General features: G+C 40.8%; 1 protein-coding gene across 2 annotated transcripts in view; it reads left to right on the forward strand.

Moving 5' to 3' along the window:
• pde3a (phosphodiesterase 3A, cGMP-inhibited) overlaps positions 1–15,745 on the forward strand; it is a 66,481-nt gene extending 50,736 nt beyond the window's left edge. Inside the window, exons 5-16 of one of the 2 annotated variants that reach the window (XM_035528737.1) lie at positions 5,139–5,203; positions 5,385–5,673; positions 6,707–6,777; positions 7,976–8,157; positions 8,524–8,661; positions 9,126–9,237; positions 9,510–9,623; positions 9,879–10,078; positions 11,487–11,690; positions 11,770–11,931; positions 14,341–14,602; positions 14,714–15,745. In XM_035528737.1, the coding sequence (XP_035384630.1) occupies positions 5,139–5,203; positions 5,385–5,673; positions 6,707–6,777; positions 7,976–8,157; positions 8,524–8,661; positions 9,126–9,237; positions 9,510–9,623; positions 9,879–10,078; positions 11,487–11,690; positions 11,770–11,931; positions 14,341–14,602; positions 14,714–15,099 (2,185 nt within the window). In that variant the 3' untranslated portion in view covers positions 15,100–15,745. The remainder of the gene's footprint in view (positions 1–5,138; positions 5,204–5,384; positions 5,674–6,706; positions 6,778–7,975; positions 8,158–8,523; positions 8,662–9,125; positions 9,238–9,509; positions 9,624–9,878; positions 10,079–11,486; positions 11,691–11,769; positions 11,932–14,340; positions 14,603–14,713) is intronic. The other variant, XM_035528738.1, reaches the window with a different exon arrangement.
• The last annotated feature ends 491 nt before the right edge of the window (positions 15,746–16,236 follow it).

Below are 16,236 nucleotides of genomic sequence, written 5' to 3' on the forward strand. Positions count from 1 at the left end.
TATTATACAATTATACATATTATACAACTACATTGAACTTGTGGACACACGAAGTGGGTTTGTAAATGTCTTATGTCAAGTCCAGATACGTACAGTGAATCTTTATGTACTACAACTTTGGTGGCTCTGGCTTTAAAATATTAGTGAGTCTCGAAATCAATCGCTTCTATTTCAAAGTAATAATAATAATAGCTAAAACAAGAAGTTTAAAAACAAGCTTCATGTTTTCTTGGAAAAGCAGTGTCACTCGCCACTCCGCAGCTCAACCACGTGATGGACGTTCCACATGGCGTTTGTTTACGTTTTGTCCTGGTGGCGTGTCTTTGACTTCCCTCTTCCTCCTTCCTCATGTCACCACACCCTCCTTGTTAGTGTTAGGCACCTGTAGTTTCGCTGATAATCAGCATGTATATACTCCTCTGTGCCACCTTTCAGGGCTGGTTATTGTTGCCCTGTGTGTGTAAGTGTTAACGACATTGTAATTGCTCAGTGCTAAAGTTAATGTTGCTCTGTCATCACTGTTTTGTGTTTGCCATTGGCATTCTGTTTAAATATTTAATAATTTATTTGTTTTTTTAAACCATTTTGCTTTAGTGAATCCTGTTCATACTCATCACAAAAAGCTGCTTTACAGTCGTAAAAGTCCCAGTATTTCAGCTAAATCATATATGAATATTAGAATGAATGGAGGATTCAAACACAGAGAGAATGGATAGGGTTAATAATTTCTGCAATTTCCTTTAGGATCAATAACGTGTTATCTTAATAAAGGTCTATGCAATAACGGTGGGAAAACATACTGTGTTGTCAATTTATTACCTCATCATCCTCCTCCTCCTCCTTCCAGAGATATTTTCAGTAGTACTATTTGGATGGGATTCGTTTTTTGGATATGGTCTGTAAAAAAATGTAACTACAGCACAGACTGGAGTAAATGTTACGCAGGACAGACAGGAGTAAATGTTATGCAGGACAGACAGGAGTAAATGTTATGCAGGACAGACAGGAGTAAATGTTACGCAGGACAGACAGGAGTAAATGTTATGCAGGACAGACAGAAGTAAATGTTATGCAGGACAGACAGAAGTAAATGTTATGCAGGACAGACAGGAATAAATGTTATGCAGGACAGACAGGAGTCAATGTTACGCAGGACAGACTGGAGTAAATGTTACGCAGGACAGACTGGAGTAAATGTTACGCAGGACAGACTGGAGTAAATGTTACGCAGGACAGACTGGAGTAAATGTTACGCAGGACAGACTGGAGTAAATGTTACGCAGGACAGACTGGAGTAAATGTTACGCAGGACAGACTGGAGTAAATGTTATGCAGGACACACAGGAGTAAATGTTATGCAGGACACACAGGAGTAAATGTTCTGCAGGACAGACAGAAGTAAATGTTCTGCAGGACAGACAGAAGTAAATGTTCTGCAGGACAGACAGAAGTAAATGTTCTGCAGGACAGACAGGAGTAAATGTTCTGCAGGACAGACAGGAGTAAATGTTACGCAGGACAGACAGGAGTAAATGTTATGCAGGACAGACAGGAATAAATGTTATGCAGGACAGACAGGAGTCAATGTTACGCAGGACAGACTGGAGTAAATGTTACGCAGGACAGACTGGAGTAAATGTTACGCAGGACAGACAGAAGTAAATGTTACGCAGGACACACAGGAGTAAATGTTCTGCAGGACAGACAGAAGTAAATGTTCTGCAGGACAGACAGGAATAAATGTTATGCAGGACAGACAGGAGTAAATGTTACGCAGGACAGACAGGAGTAAATGTTACGCAGGACAGACAGGAGTAAATGTTACGCAGGACAGACAGGAGTAAATGTTACGCAGGACAGACAGGAGTAAATGTTACGCAGGACAGACAGGAGTCAATGTTATGCAGGACAGACAGGAGTAAATGTTATGCAGGATAGACAGGAATAAATGTTTCCACAGGACAGATGGGCCTAAATGTTACCGCAGGGAAGTTACTCCTCTCTGAAGGTCTTTGGAAAGTAAATGCCAAATTATACAATGTGAATAAATGCTTCCTAGAATGCTTACATGTTTGAGGAAAAACACATAAACTTTTTCCACAGGATGATGGAATATTTACTGACAAGGCAATTCACATGGGATTGACAGGGTTATTTTTACTGGTCATTTTATAGTCGGTTACAGATGGAATTTTTACTGATGTGGGAGCACGCAGTCCATAAAAATGACTGACACTGCAGATTCAGGCAGGACTAAAATCACTGAGGAATGCAGGTAATAACTATATTACCACATCTCCCCATATAAAACCCTATCTGAATAAGGCTAATGAGAATTGTGTGTCATGGCATTAAATATTAAAGTCTTAGTATTAAAATTAATAGTATGAATTATGGTGGCTGTTGGCTACAAAAGTTAAATAAAAGTTTAGAAAACATATGATGTAAATGCATTAACTATTAAGGTATTCATTTTATTTAACATTATTCTGTTGCTTTAAAACAAAACAAAAAAGGTTACTTTGCCTTTTCATGTGCTCTGCAGCAGATTAACCGTATTACCTGCAGCTCTATATGTGAGCTGTAATATTTATATTTTCATTATAAGGAATATTTTCCAAGTAGTTACTTGTGATCTGTTAGCCAAGCATAACTGAGAGTCTGTAAGAGTGAGGGTGGAGGGTGAGGGTCTGGGGTCCATGGACACTATTGCTGCAGGGTCACATGAACATATGAACATTAACTGCTCAGTTCTGTAAATGCTGGTTGGCCTATGGTCTTATGTGAGCAGCAACTCTGAAAGACATATACTGTTTCTCCGTGTATCACTAAGAAGGCAGGTGTGGTAAGACCTTATTATGTGATAAGAAACAGTTTGTTTGTTATTAAATAATGTCACGTTCTGGCCCCGCCCCCTCCTCAAACGTCTTGGTTTGTGTGTGTGCATCTGTGTTGCCATGCCCTTTCGTGTTTTCCACCTGTTCCGTGTTATGTGTAATTGTCTTTGGTGTATATGTGTATCGTGTGTCGTAGTACGTGTGTTGGTGTTTGAGATGTGCAAAGCATTTGAGCTTTGTTGTGTGTTTTGCATGTTTGCAAAAATAAAAGTGTTTCATCGTGCCTCGTCCACACATCCTGCTTATCCTCGCAACGTCACAGAAACACCAACCACAGAAGGATGCCTGGGAAGGGAAAGAAGGAAGGGAAGAAGGGAAGCAAATGCGCTTCCACAGATCATGCAGGGAAGCCCCCCTTGTTCTTGGGGACCCTCTGGACTCCTACAATAGGGGTGCGGGGCCCAGGTGAGTGTGGTTCAGGTGCAGAAGCAAGGGAGTCACACGAAATTACGTCGACCTACTGGGACTGGTATAACGATTTCTATAACACCAAGGTGAGACTGTTGCTCATCCTGGCCATGCTCCATGGTTCTGCAGCGGGGGAGGGACCCGCTGGATGGTTTTGCGAGGGCCCTGGACAGGGTCCGGGGTCGGACTCCGCTGGGTCCTACAGAGACCAGCCTGATCGTGGTAGCCGGTATTCGGAGGCAGAATCTGCTGGGTCCTATATGGACCTTGCAGAGGGCTATGCAGGGTATAGAGAGAAAAGGGGGTGCAGGGATGTCACTCTGGAGTCGGACAGGGGGTCTGACTGTGAGGAGGACCTGTTGATGGAGGTGGAGGAAGTATCTAAGGGGGAACCTCCCCCTCCGAATGACATCACGGGCTCCAAGAAAGATGAGCCCCCAGCACCCAAGGCTCTGCCCAGGGCAAGGTGCTCTGCAGCAAGCAAGCAGCCTCAGGTGACTGCCAGAGCACCGACGCCTAAGCCTAGGGGAGGAAAAAAGGCAGCAGCACCGGGGACTGCCCGCAAATAGGCAACGCAGCCGGGACGCGCCCCTACGTGCATGTGCCAGGGCCAGGACAGCCGCCGCCAACTGAGCCGGTGATGAACATTCTCCCCCCGACTGGTTGGCATCCGACCCAGCCAACAGCTGTGGTTCAGCTGGGACTGTTTAATATGTGTAGTGTAGTGCCTGTCCCCATCACATTTAATATGCCAGTCACTTTGTTCCCTTCTGTGTCTATGTCAGTTCCCGTTAGTGTGTACTTTCCTGTATCTGTTTTCGTCCTAGTCCTGTTACTAGTCCTGGTCCTCTGGCCTCGCCATTTGGCCTTCGTCTCGGGTCCACAGCCTGCTAGGCTGGCGCACCGGAAGTCATGCCCTTGAGGGGTGGCCCTGCCCCCTCCTCAAACGTCTTGGTGTGTGTGTGTGCGTCTGTGTTTCCACGCCCCTTCGTGTCGTCCACCTGTTCCGTGTTATGTGTAATCGTCTTCGGGGGTATATATGTCTCATGTGTCGTAGTACGTGTGTTGGTGTTTGAGATGTGCATAGCGTTTGAGCTTTGTTTGTGTGTTTTGCATGTTTGCATAAATAAAAGTGTTTCATCGTGCTTCGTCCCCGCATCCTGCTTATCCTCGCAACATCACAAATAATTACTGGCTAATACCGCTGTAAGCATTTTTTATTATGTTTTTTTATGGTTATATTGTTTTCATTAATTAAACATAACGGATGTCATTTTATTCCCTTTCACTGTAGCAAATTGATAGGAAGTCTTAAATAAGAAATTAAGTGAACTATAATCTCATTCATTCCTCTCTGTTCTGTTTCCCCATTTTGATCTATGATGCTGTTTTCAATAATACCACAGTAAGGGTTAGGCTTAAAGAGGAGATATGGAGACGCTATCAAGCATTTCAAAAGTTGGATTTTTCTGGGGGCAGTCATGTTTCTTTTTATGCATTTGAACTGGAGTGGTGTTTAGATTTCACATGTGCTGAAACACATTGGAGCTGCCTGGGGTGACAAAACAACGCTAATGCTTTAACTGATGTAGCTGTATGACTCTAACAATGGGGCTCCTTACAGACAGCAGCAAACAACTGTTCAGCATAAACATATCTCCCCTAACTCTCTACCTCTGGCTTCTGCCTGTGGGTGTGTGTGTCTGCATGTATAATTATGTCATTTGATTACATGGTTATCTTGAGGATTGGAGGCAGGTAGAAAGTAGGGCTGTCACTCTTAAGTTTGTTTTCTTGTGTCTGTAATAATAGTTCTATCTTCATCTCTAAAAGCAGGTCCATGTCAGCCTCCTGTGCCACCCCAGCCCATAACTACCTCTACAACAAAGGCAGACGAGGTAAAATGTGTGTGTGTGTGTGTGTGTGTGTTGTGGTTATATTTATAATTTTGCATTAATGTAATAAATAGGTTACCCTCCCCTCAGTGCTTTGTTTGTGTGTGTGTGTGTGTGTGTGTGTGTGTGTGTGTGTGTGTGTGTTGTGGTTATATTCATAATATTGCATTAATGTGATCAATAGGTTACCCTCCCTTCAGTGTCTTGCCCATGGTCTCCCTGTGCCACTCTCATCCAGTCCAGGGAACACCGGTCAACAGCCCCACCACTAAGATCCCTAACCCTAGCCCTAATCCTAGCCCTAATTCTAACCCTACCCCTAATCCTAACCCCTCAGAGGACCTTTCTGACTCTGCAGCCCTTCAGGTCAGATGTCCCTCACCAAGAGCTCCACACCGAGCCTTAACCCACAGTCAGAGTGCCCCTAGCTCCAGCACAACACACTGGGACACACCCCAAGCCCTCTGTAGCAGGTAAGACCAGCATAAAGTTTATGCCCTTTGTCTCAGTAGTATAAGAGGCAAGCTGTTGTATAATGCTTAGCACAAAATTCAGCATTTTGTGTGAAATAACCAAAACTGTGCTTGTTTTCCCTTATAACCTCTGAAATAATTCATATCGTACTAGAGGTACTGAACTGTCTTAGAGCAATAGCTGTAAAAAACAAAACAAAAAAAAACTGCATATAAATATTAACACACCAACATTAATTTACCTGAATATCTCTCTCCTCACCTCACCCCTCAATTGTTTCTCTTTTGTTCGAACCTTATGTGCATGAAGCGTCTGTGTGTGCGTATGTGCGCGTGTGTGTGCGCATGTGTGTGTACGTGTGTGTGTGCGTGGGCGTATGCGTGCGTGTGTGTGTGTGTGTGTGTGTGTGTGTGTGTGTGTGTGTGCGTGTGTGCATCCATGCCTGTGTTTGTGGGTGTGTGAGTAAGTGTGTTTAAACAATATCCTAGTGTACTTGGCCTGTAATGAGAGATGAGCCCTAAGCCTAACCCTACCCCCTAGCCCTAACCCTAACTCTAACCCTAACCGTAGCTTTATTAGGTCCTGTCTGCCCTGCTCGTTCACACAGAGAAGCTGAACAGCACAGCCTAGTGCTGACAGACTGGAATATAGTCTGCCCCAGCATCACGGCCCCTATGAACAGTCTGCCCAGGCATCACAGCCCGTGTGAACACAGTCTGCCCCAGCATCACGGCCCCTGTGAACACAGTCTGCCCAGGCATCACGGCCCCTATGAACACAGTCTGCCCAGGCATCACGGCCCCTATGAACAGTCTGCCTAGGCATCACAGCCCGTGTGAACACAGTCTGCCCAGGCATCACGGCCCGTGTGAACACAGTCTGCCCAGGCATCACGGCCCCTGTGAATATGATGCTCAGTGCAAAATATCACTCAAAGACAGAGAGCAAAGTTTATTGAAAATGTCCTGTTTTGTTTGTTTTGTTTCTTAAAAAATATCTGTCTGTGTTCTGACCTTTTGTGCTCTCTTATAGCTGTGGAAAGGTTTATAGTAAAATGTGGCATGTGAGCAGAACTACAGCTAAAAGCGACAAAAAGCTTTCAGGTATGTTAATAGTAATGTGGTGTTGCTGGACTATCAGGTGCATTAATAATATCGTGGTGTTGTTGCACATTTAACAAGCTTTTTAATGTTCATGAGCAAATACAATTGTTACTATGAGTCCTTACTCAAAAATACAATATAATGCAAGACCTGGAATATTCCACCGATCATGAGATTAATTCTGCATTTACATGTAAGATACATGCTTCTATTTTGAGTGCTTGTACAGTTTTTAATCATCACTTAAAGAATTTTAGTGTAAACATTTTTACAGTTTTCTTTATGCATTAAACTTTATAGTGGTCATGTTGTAGTACTTACTGCTAATTGATATACTGCCTCCAGTCTAAAAACCTTACCTGGCTGTCTAGGCTCATGCACAGAGCAGTTGTACAATATATCATGCAACTTATTCGGTAACACTTTGCATAAAGGTTGGCTACATAATGCATTCATAGCATTAGATAAATACCAAATGATGCATTTAGGAATGTTCAAATCAAGGGTTTTGAACTAAAGTTCTTTCCACCTAAAGGTTCTTCAATTTTTAAAATCCATTTTATGTATCATCTTTTCATTACTTGTACTTTTGAGGTACTGGGGCACAATCATGTTTTTATTGTGTGTATGGAGTACAGGGTATATACAGACATTTTATATTTAAAGAATTTATTAATCCTATAAGTACAATTATAGAGCATTATTAACAACCTTTAACAAATTACTAGATACTGATTAAATTAAATATTTTTAATTATTTTTATTGTTTATTATTGTTTAATAATAAATAGTGTTTTTATTGTTTAATATGTATTTTTATTGTTTAATATGTATTTATATTATGAAGTGGTACCCTGATTTCATTAATAGTGAAAACCCGAGAAAATAATGGCAGTAATACATGACAGTAGTCAACATGAATTCATTGAGCATTTTATTCCCAATGACCTATAGGTCAGGAGTTCTGAAGAAAAATATAATAAATTCAACTGTAATTAATTTATATAGTTAGGGAGGCCCATGGGCCAACCATATGGCATTTTTGGTAGGTGTAACTTTATTTGGGTGCAGTTTGGAAAATTGCAATGATAATAATAAGAAGAAGGGGGACACAAAGAACAGTAAGTTGGCAATGAGCAATCACTATAGATACTGTGTGATGTCATCACTATAAATATTTTGTGATGTCATCAATTAGATGATCCAGCACTAGTATCTTCTGACTACGACAGCACCTATGAGACCAATCACAGTGATGGCAGTGAGTTTGCACAGAATGAGGAAGACGGGGAGGGCCAAAGACAGCCCTGTGACACACGGGAATCGTGCAGGACTTTTCAAACAGAAGCTCTTGTCCTGCACCGCTTACTGTCCTCAGAGGTGAGTCTCCTCAACATGGTAAATTACTGTTTTCTAATGTATAGTGTATCAGGGTGTATTTGTGATGCCTTGTATGGTGTAGGATTTTCAGTAAAGGATCTTCAGTAAAGGAATTCAAGTCTGCCATTACTTCAGCATCCTGAATTTAGAATCGAATGCTGTAAATGGACAGTTTGTTAATTTCGCACACGTGTGGAGATTTCGCCAGTCAGCAATGCTGTTTCTGAATATCAACAGCCTTCTTTAATACAACATTTACTATGTAACCACTTTCACCCTTGCTGCTCGTGTTAATCTCTTTAGGATCCTACAGCTGGTGTAACAGTATGTGATCCATCCCCTGAACCCTGTACTGTTCCCTTCCAGGACAAGCCTGTTCTGGCCCCAGAGCCACTGGTGATGGAGGGCTTGGAGCCTCTTATGAATCAGATCAGCAGTTGGAACTTCCCAATCTTCAGCCTCTTGGAGAAAACCAGTGGCAAGTGTGGTCGTATTCTAAGCCAGGTGAGTTGTATACTTAGCCATATATATATATATATATATATATATATATATATATATATATATATATATATATATATAGAGAGAGAGAGAGAGAGAGAGAGAGAGAGAGAGATATAGATAGATAGATAGATAGATAGATAGATAATGACAGTTGCTAAGGTAAACTAAGACTAAGACTAAAATTAAGGCAAAAATGTGTATTGTCTTTAAGACTGCATACAAAATATGTAGTCTAACCCTGGCAGCACCAAAGCCTTTATTTTATTCAGACTGTATACTGATCTAATTGTGTCTTATAAAAGAGAACAAAAAAGAACAAAACTAAGACAAAAAGACAGGATAAATGCCAACTCACCAAAACCATAAAATACACATACTTTATTTCAAGAACATTCTGCCTTTGTCAGTTTACCTGTCAGATGTTCATTATGGATGACATGTAAATCTGTGATTGTGTGCCACAGGTATCTTATAGGCTGTTTGAAGATACCAGCCTTTTTGAAACCTTCAAGATTCCAGTAAGGGAATTTATGAATTACTTTCATGCCTTGGAGAATGGTTACAGGGACATTCCATGTAAGTGAGAAATGGCAATGATGGATTTTGCATGAAATCTGCTCAGTTTTCATTCAGAGGATGACAAACTGTTTACAGTTGAATTAATTTTGATATTGTTATGGAAAAGTATAGCTAAATAAATTTACCTTATTTATTTTTATTGTAATAGCATAAACTCAGCACCAGGGGGAGCATAGACTCATGTACATAAAAAGGCACATCTTCTTATTGTGCCTCTGAAGCGCCCCCTAATGGCTTTGTTTAGTACTTGATCCTCTTTCCTTCTTCAGATCACAACAGAATCCATGCAACAGATGTCCTCCATGCAGTCTGGTATCTAACCACACAGCCAGTGCCTGGCTTGCCAGTGCTGGCCCACAACTCTGGATCAGTCGCTGACTCTGGTAAAAAGAACGATAATTACCACTTGTAGAGCCTCTTTAGGCAATTTTTAAGCATTTCCAGTAATACCGCAACATGGTCTTTATCTGTTTGACAAAGGCCTATGTAACTATGATTGTGTGTGCGTGTGCATGTGCATGTGCGTGCACATGTGCGCACGCGCACGTGTGTGTGTGTGTGTGTGTGTGTGTGTGTGTGTGTGTGTGTATTCCAAGCTTAATATTCTAATGTTCCTTCCTCTCTCCATATTTGTGTAGAGACTATCAGTGGAATCACTCATGGTCACATGGGTTATTTGTTCTCTAAGACCTGTCCAAAGACAGAGAAGGACTATGGCTGTTTGTCAGGGCTCATTCCTGCTCTGGAACTGATGGCACTGTATGTAGCCGCTGCTATGCACGACTACGACCATCCAGGCAGGACAAACGCCTTCCTTGTAGCCACCAGTGCTCCACAGGTAGGGCACATCAGGAAAATGTCAGTACAGATGTACACACAATTATCTAATTATCTGTTTAAACTAAATTCTGTCAATAACCAGCGTTCAGTCAGAACATGCACCTGTTTGTCTTATTATTTTAAAAATGTGATAATTTGATGAAGTACAACTAGTATCCAAAAAAATAATCAAGTTCTAGACAGGGTTGTGATAATTAATATCATTGTTTTGGAGTGAACATCGGTATAAATGTTGAAATTAAAGTTATATATTGTAAAAATGTTTTGAACTGTACACAGCACAAACTGTCTGAACTTTGTATCTATTGGTAACAAATACATTTGCAGCATTTAGTTGACACTTTTATCCAAATCAACTTACAGTTATGACTGAATACCACTTGAGTAATTGAGGGTTAAGGGTCTTGCTCAGGGGCCCAACAGTGGCTGTGGTGTAACTTGAACTGGCAACCTTGTTACTAGTCAAGTACTTTAACTACTGAGCTACCACTGCCCATGTGTATTCATTGATGTTTTACATAGTGTACTATTTAAGGCTCGTCATACAATGACAAATGTTAGTTCCTTGTGCAGTAACTAAACTAAGGTGAAGCTCCATTTGTTTGATTGTGGGTAAATCTGAGTCAGCTCACCTAAAGGGGGAGCCCTTGACATTTTGACATGCAAGGTCATAGATGGTCTGTGAGACTGGCTGCAGAAGCAAAAGCTGGTTTTAGCAAACATTTAGGAAACAAAGAAAAATGAAGAGGAGCGTGACATTAAAACAGCGATTTAATTAACTAACCCTAACCCTAGGGTTAGTTAGGGTTAGGGTTACACTAACTAATGCTAACTAATTATAACTAACCTTAACCCTAACCTTAATCCTAACTAACCCTAACCATAACTAACTCTAAGCCTAACCTGTCTGTGACTGTAGATAGCTGTGTACTGAGCGTGAATGAATGGCTTCTTACTTGCTTTTATATCAGTATAGAGATATTAGCAAACTGTCAAAGTTATGGTTAATTAGGGCTAGGGTTAGGGCTAGTTATGGTTAGGGTTAGTTAGGGTTAGGGTTGCTATGATCTGGGTTTGCACAACTATGGAGTCCTGTAAATTTAACATGGAATTTAACACTCATTAAACAATCCCACTTATCATCAAAATCAAACTAGACAGTTTTATTAACTTTATTTTCAGGCAATGGACACAATTACCAGCTGTTTTTTAAAGACTAATCCAGTTGTTCTGAAACAGATTTAGTACTGAGGGTCTGTCATTAGTACTGATAATATTACTGAGGGTCTGTCAGTAGTACTGAAAATATTACAGGGGGGTGGGGGGGTGTCTCAGTAGTACTGGTAATATTGTTCAGTGATGTTCATATACATTGTATACTGACTTGGCCTTTCTGGTCTGTGTAGGCGGTGCTGTACAATGATCGCTCGGTTCTGGAGAATCATCACGCTGCCTCTGCATGGAACCTCTTCATGTCCCGGCCAGAATACAACTTCCTTGTCCACCTGAACCATGTGGAGTTCAAACGCTTTCGGTTTCTGGTCATTGAGGCCATCCTGGCTACCGACCTGAAGAAGCACTTTGACTTTTTGGCAGAGTTCAATGCTAAGGTGATCTTTTACTTTCTATCTTCAGATAAATCCTAAAGGAAATATTAACCTTAACTTCTATGTTGTCATTTTGATACAGGTGGGGCATGACAGTTGTTCGGGTATTGACTGGTCCAATGAGAATGACCGGCTCTTGGTCTGCCAGATGTGCATTAAGATGGCTGACATTAACGGGCCCCTGAAGCACAAAGATCTCCATCTCCAGTGGACAGAAGGCATTGTTAATGAGTTCTATGAGCAGGTTTGTAATTACATTTACATTTAACTTTACATAGGTAGTGGTAGCTTAGTGGTTAAGGTACTTGACTTGTAATTGGAAGGTTGCTGGTTCGTGCCCCACCACTGCCACTGTTGGGCCCCTGAGCAAGGCTTTTAACCTTCAGTTGCTCAAGTTGTACTCAATCATAATTGTAAGTTGCTTCCGTAAATGTTTGTAATGCAGTCTTATATGCATGTGTTTTTCTCTGTATCCTTTATCTGCACAAGCTATTTAGTAGCAAATAGGGGTATAACGCTCACATTATACAGTATGATTCTTTGGTAAGTGATCAGAGCATTCTGAAATCTGAAATTTCACCAGGATTCAATTATAGGGTCAGGATTATTCTAGTGCATTGATTATAGTACCATTTTAATGTATCAATTATAGTACAACCCTAGTGTATCTATTATAGGGCACTTCTAGTGTATCAATTATAATACAATTTTAATGTATCAATTATAGTACAGTTCTGATGGATTATGGAAAGTGAGGGATAAGGTCATTTTTCCAGGGTTTGTCTTGAGAACGGGCTAACTACTAACTGGCAATATACCATAACTTGTATACTATAACTAGTGTACCGTAACTAGTGTACCGTAACTAGTGTACCATAACTAGTGCACTCTAACTAACTAGTGTACTGTAACTAGTGTACCGTAACTAGTGTACTATAACTAATGCATCAATTATAGTACAATTCTATTGTATAAATTACAGTACAATTTACTAGTGCACCATAACTAGTATACTATAACTAGTGTACTGTAACTAATGTACCATAACTACTGTCCTATAACTAGTGTACAATAACTAGTGTTCCATAACTAGTGTACTTCCAATGTCTGCTTCTCCAATACACCTCCTCACCTCAGCCTCACACTGCTGTGTATGAGGAGTCACTTTGGTATCTGCATTTTGAAAGTAGATATTTATATTAGTAGAATTTTGTTCTAAACTTTAGTGCATTCTTTACTGGATATTATCATGATGTACAATAATAATATTCTAATAAATATGGATGTATTTTCACACCCCTAGCTTTACTAAGTGAAATCTTAGCAACTGCACCAAAAGATTCCTAGTAACACTTTGTATTTTTTCTGGAATAATACAGCTTTATATCCATAGTAACTGGTTGCTGCCTCAATAATACTGACCCTCAGTGGCTACAGAGAAGCTGATGTGGTGTTTCCTGGAAACAGCAGTGCTGAAGATGTAATTCTGACAGCAATGAACAGCATTAAAAACAAAAATAATAAAAATGTTTTTTTTTGTTTGTTATTAGTATCATGAATAATTAACTATACAAATAAAACTATTTTCTAAAACTCTGTAAGCCATACCCTCTGAAAGGTCTGTCGTGGTAAGTGGTGTGTGTGACAGAAAGTACATTTGTAATGGTAACAAGCAGAGAGATGATGTGACCTAGTTGCATTACAGAGCCCTGTCACATGACTACATTAGCGAGCCCTGTCACATGATAGCTGCAGACCTCATTCAAACAGTTTCAAAAGCAGCCAAAAATGAATGATGCAAATGTCGTACCCCCCCCCCCCCCCTTTAGTTCCTGACGGAACTAAACATACATTAGGGGCCTTTGAATGGCATTATCCATGGTTGTCTTGGCAATAGCAGGCCTTGGCAGCCATGGTTCAGCTCTGTTTGTTTATGCCCTGATATCATGAAGCACACATATTCTATTAGCTAATGCTAAGTGCTAAATCTGCTTTTGATCTAGTTTTTACCAGCACTGCGGTTGCAAGGCGTTATTCTATGAACTAGAGACCTTCTGTGTCAACATTTACAGCATGCTGTCATTACACCAATGTAGCTAGTGAAGTAATTAATTTTTTATCTACTTAAAATTGCTTAAAAGGGAAGTCTGTGTGTAGAGCAATGCCAACATACTATGAATCAAATGATGTCTTTGTAATATAGTCTAAAATGTGTTGAAATATCAACAACAGCATATTTTGAAAAAGGAAAAAAACTTCATAAAAAACTTTATGTAAACAGTGAAGTTGGGAAGCATGTATACATCAGCCTGGTTAAGATAACTCGTAACAGTACAAAGACCAGTTTCATGACACGGGCAAAGAAACAACATCCACATTAACACTATTATAATTAGCAATCACATCAACTATCATAATTAAGTCACATCAACACTGTCATAATTAACAATCACATAAACACTGTCACATTTAACAATCACATCAACATTAATAGAATTAACAATCACATCAACACTAATATAATTAAATAAGTGGCAGTATGGAGTTATGAATATCTATTTAGTTCCTCATGTTGTGCACAGCATCTTGTTTAACACTTATTTCACATCAGGTACTGATGTTACATTGCCTTTCCATTCATTTTGTTTATCAGGGTGATGAAGAAGCCAGTTTGGGATTACCCATCAGCCCCTTCATGGACCGCTCGAGGCCACAGCTTGCCAAACTGCAGGAGTCCTTTATTACACACATCGTTGGGCCACTGTGCAGCTCCTATGACACAGCGGCACTCATGCCTGGCCAGTGGGTGGAGCTTCTACCCAATGAGGATGAAGAAGGACGTGGTATGGAGGAGACCGATGAAGAAGATGAGGACACAACTGAAGAAGATGCTTCCACCAGCTCTGAGCAGTCCCGTATGCTCACATCCACTGTGTACATTTTGTGTGTTTCAGAGTATGTAATTGATGTTAGAAATGATGTTTTACAGCCAAAAATTGGACATAATATTTTTATAATTTTTGCAGAGAAACTGATGCCCAAAAAGCGACAAAAGGTCTTCTGCCAGATCACCCAGCACCTCTTAGAGAATCATGAGATGTGGAAAAAAGTCATTGCTGAAGAGAACCAAGGGCAAACAGATGAGGAGCAGTCGTCATGTCTCAGCAACCCTTCTGAGCCGATCCTGGCCATTCATGAAGAGGAGGAGGAGACAGGAAGCAAAGCAGGGCTAATGGAAGACCAGGAGGAAGAAATATACAGAAAGGAAATAGGGCCATTAGAAGCGGAACGAAAGGTAGCATCAGGGAAGGAAACCCAGCCTGAAGAGAGCCAGCGACCCACAGAGTTTGAGCAACTGACCAAACAACATCAGAAGACTATAAATCAAGACGCAGAAACTGTAGAAAAATAAATGATGCAAGAATGAGTCCTTGACAGATCAACGCAAAGGAGATCAGAAGAGACTTATCATCTGTATCAGTCGAGAACATTGTTAGAAAGCTTTTATTTACAAAACAGGACTTTTGATAAACGGTTGCCAGCACATCACTTAGACACAACACTGTAGATGTTTTAGGGGAACATGTGCCTAAAGAAAGCAAGATGGGACAAATCTGTTGGAAAGGGGATTAGATGTCAGGGTTTACAATAGGGTGGAATTTTATTTTATATTATGTTATTTTATTGTATTTTTTACATCATACCTTGATTAACTTTCTATCTCACACTCCAACATCATGTTGAGGTGTCATCTAACCTCCATGACAAGGGTCTCAATGATCTGCCCTTCAGGCCATGATTATCGTGCATTTTCTGAGGAGCCTCATGTCGCAGAGGCTCACATTAGGACACTGAGAAGGAGGTTCTATAACCTTAACCCTGACCCAGACACTGAGAAGGAGATTGTATAACCCTAACCCTGACCTTGACATTGAGAAGGAGATTGTATAACCCTAACCCTGACCTTGACATTGAGAAGGAGATTGTATAGCCCTAACAATAACCCTGACCCTGAGAAGGAGATTCTCTAACCCTAACCCTGACCCTGACAATGAGAAGGAGATTATATAATCCTAACCCTGACCCAGACACTGAGAAGGAGATTATATAACCCTAACCCTGACCCTGACACTGAGAAGGAGATTCTACAACCCTAACCCTATCCCTGACACTGAGAAGAAGATTCTATAACCCTAACCCTAACCCTGACACTGAGAAGAAGATTATATAACCATAACCATGACACTGAGAAGGAGATTATATAACCCTAACCCTGACCCTGACACTGAGAAGGAGATTCTATAACCCTAACAATAACCCTGACACTGAGAAGGAGATTCTATAACCCTAACCCTATCCCTGACACTGAGAAGGAGATTCTATGACCCTAACCCTATCCCTGACACTGAGAAGGAGATTCTATAACCCTAACAATAACCCTGACCCTGAGAAGGAGATTCTCTAACCCTAACCCTGACCCTGACACTGAGAAGGAGATTCTATAGCCCTAACAATAACCCTGACCCTGAGAAGGAGATTCTCTAATCCT

Source organism: Electrophorus electricus, chromosome 7 (assembly GCF_013358815.1).
Source record: "Electrophorus electricus isolate fEleEle1 chromosome 7, fEleEle1.pri, whole genome shotgun sequence".
In the NCBI taxonomy this organism is placed as follows: Eukaryota; Metazoa; Chordata; class Actinopteri; order Gymnotiformes; family Gymnotidae; genus Electrophorus; species Electrophorus electricus.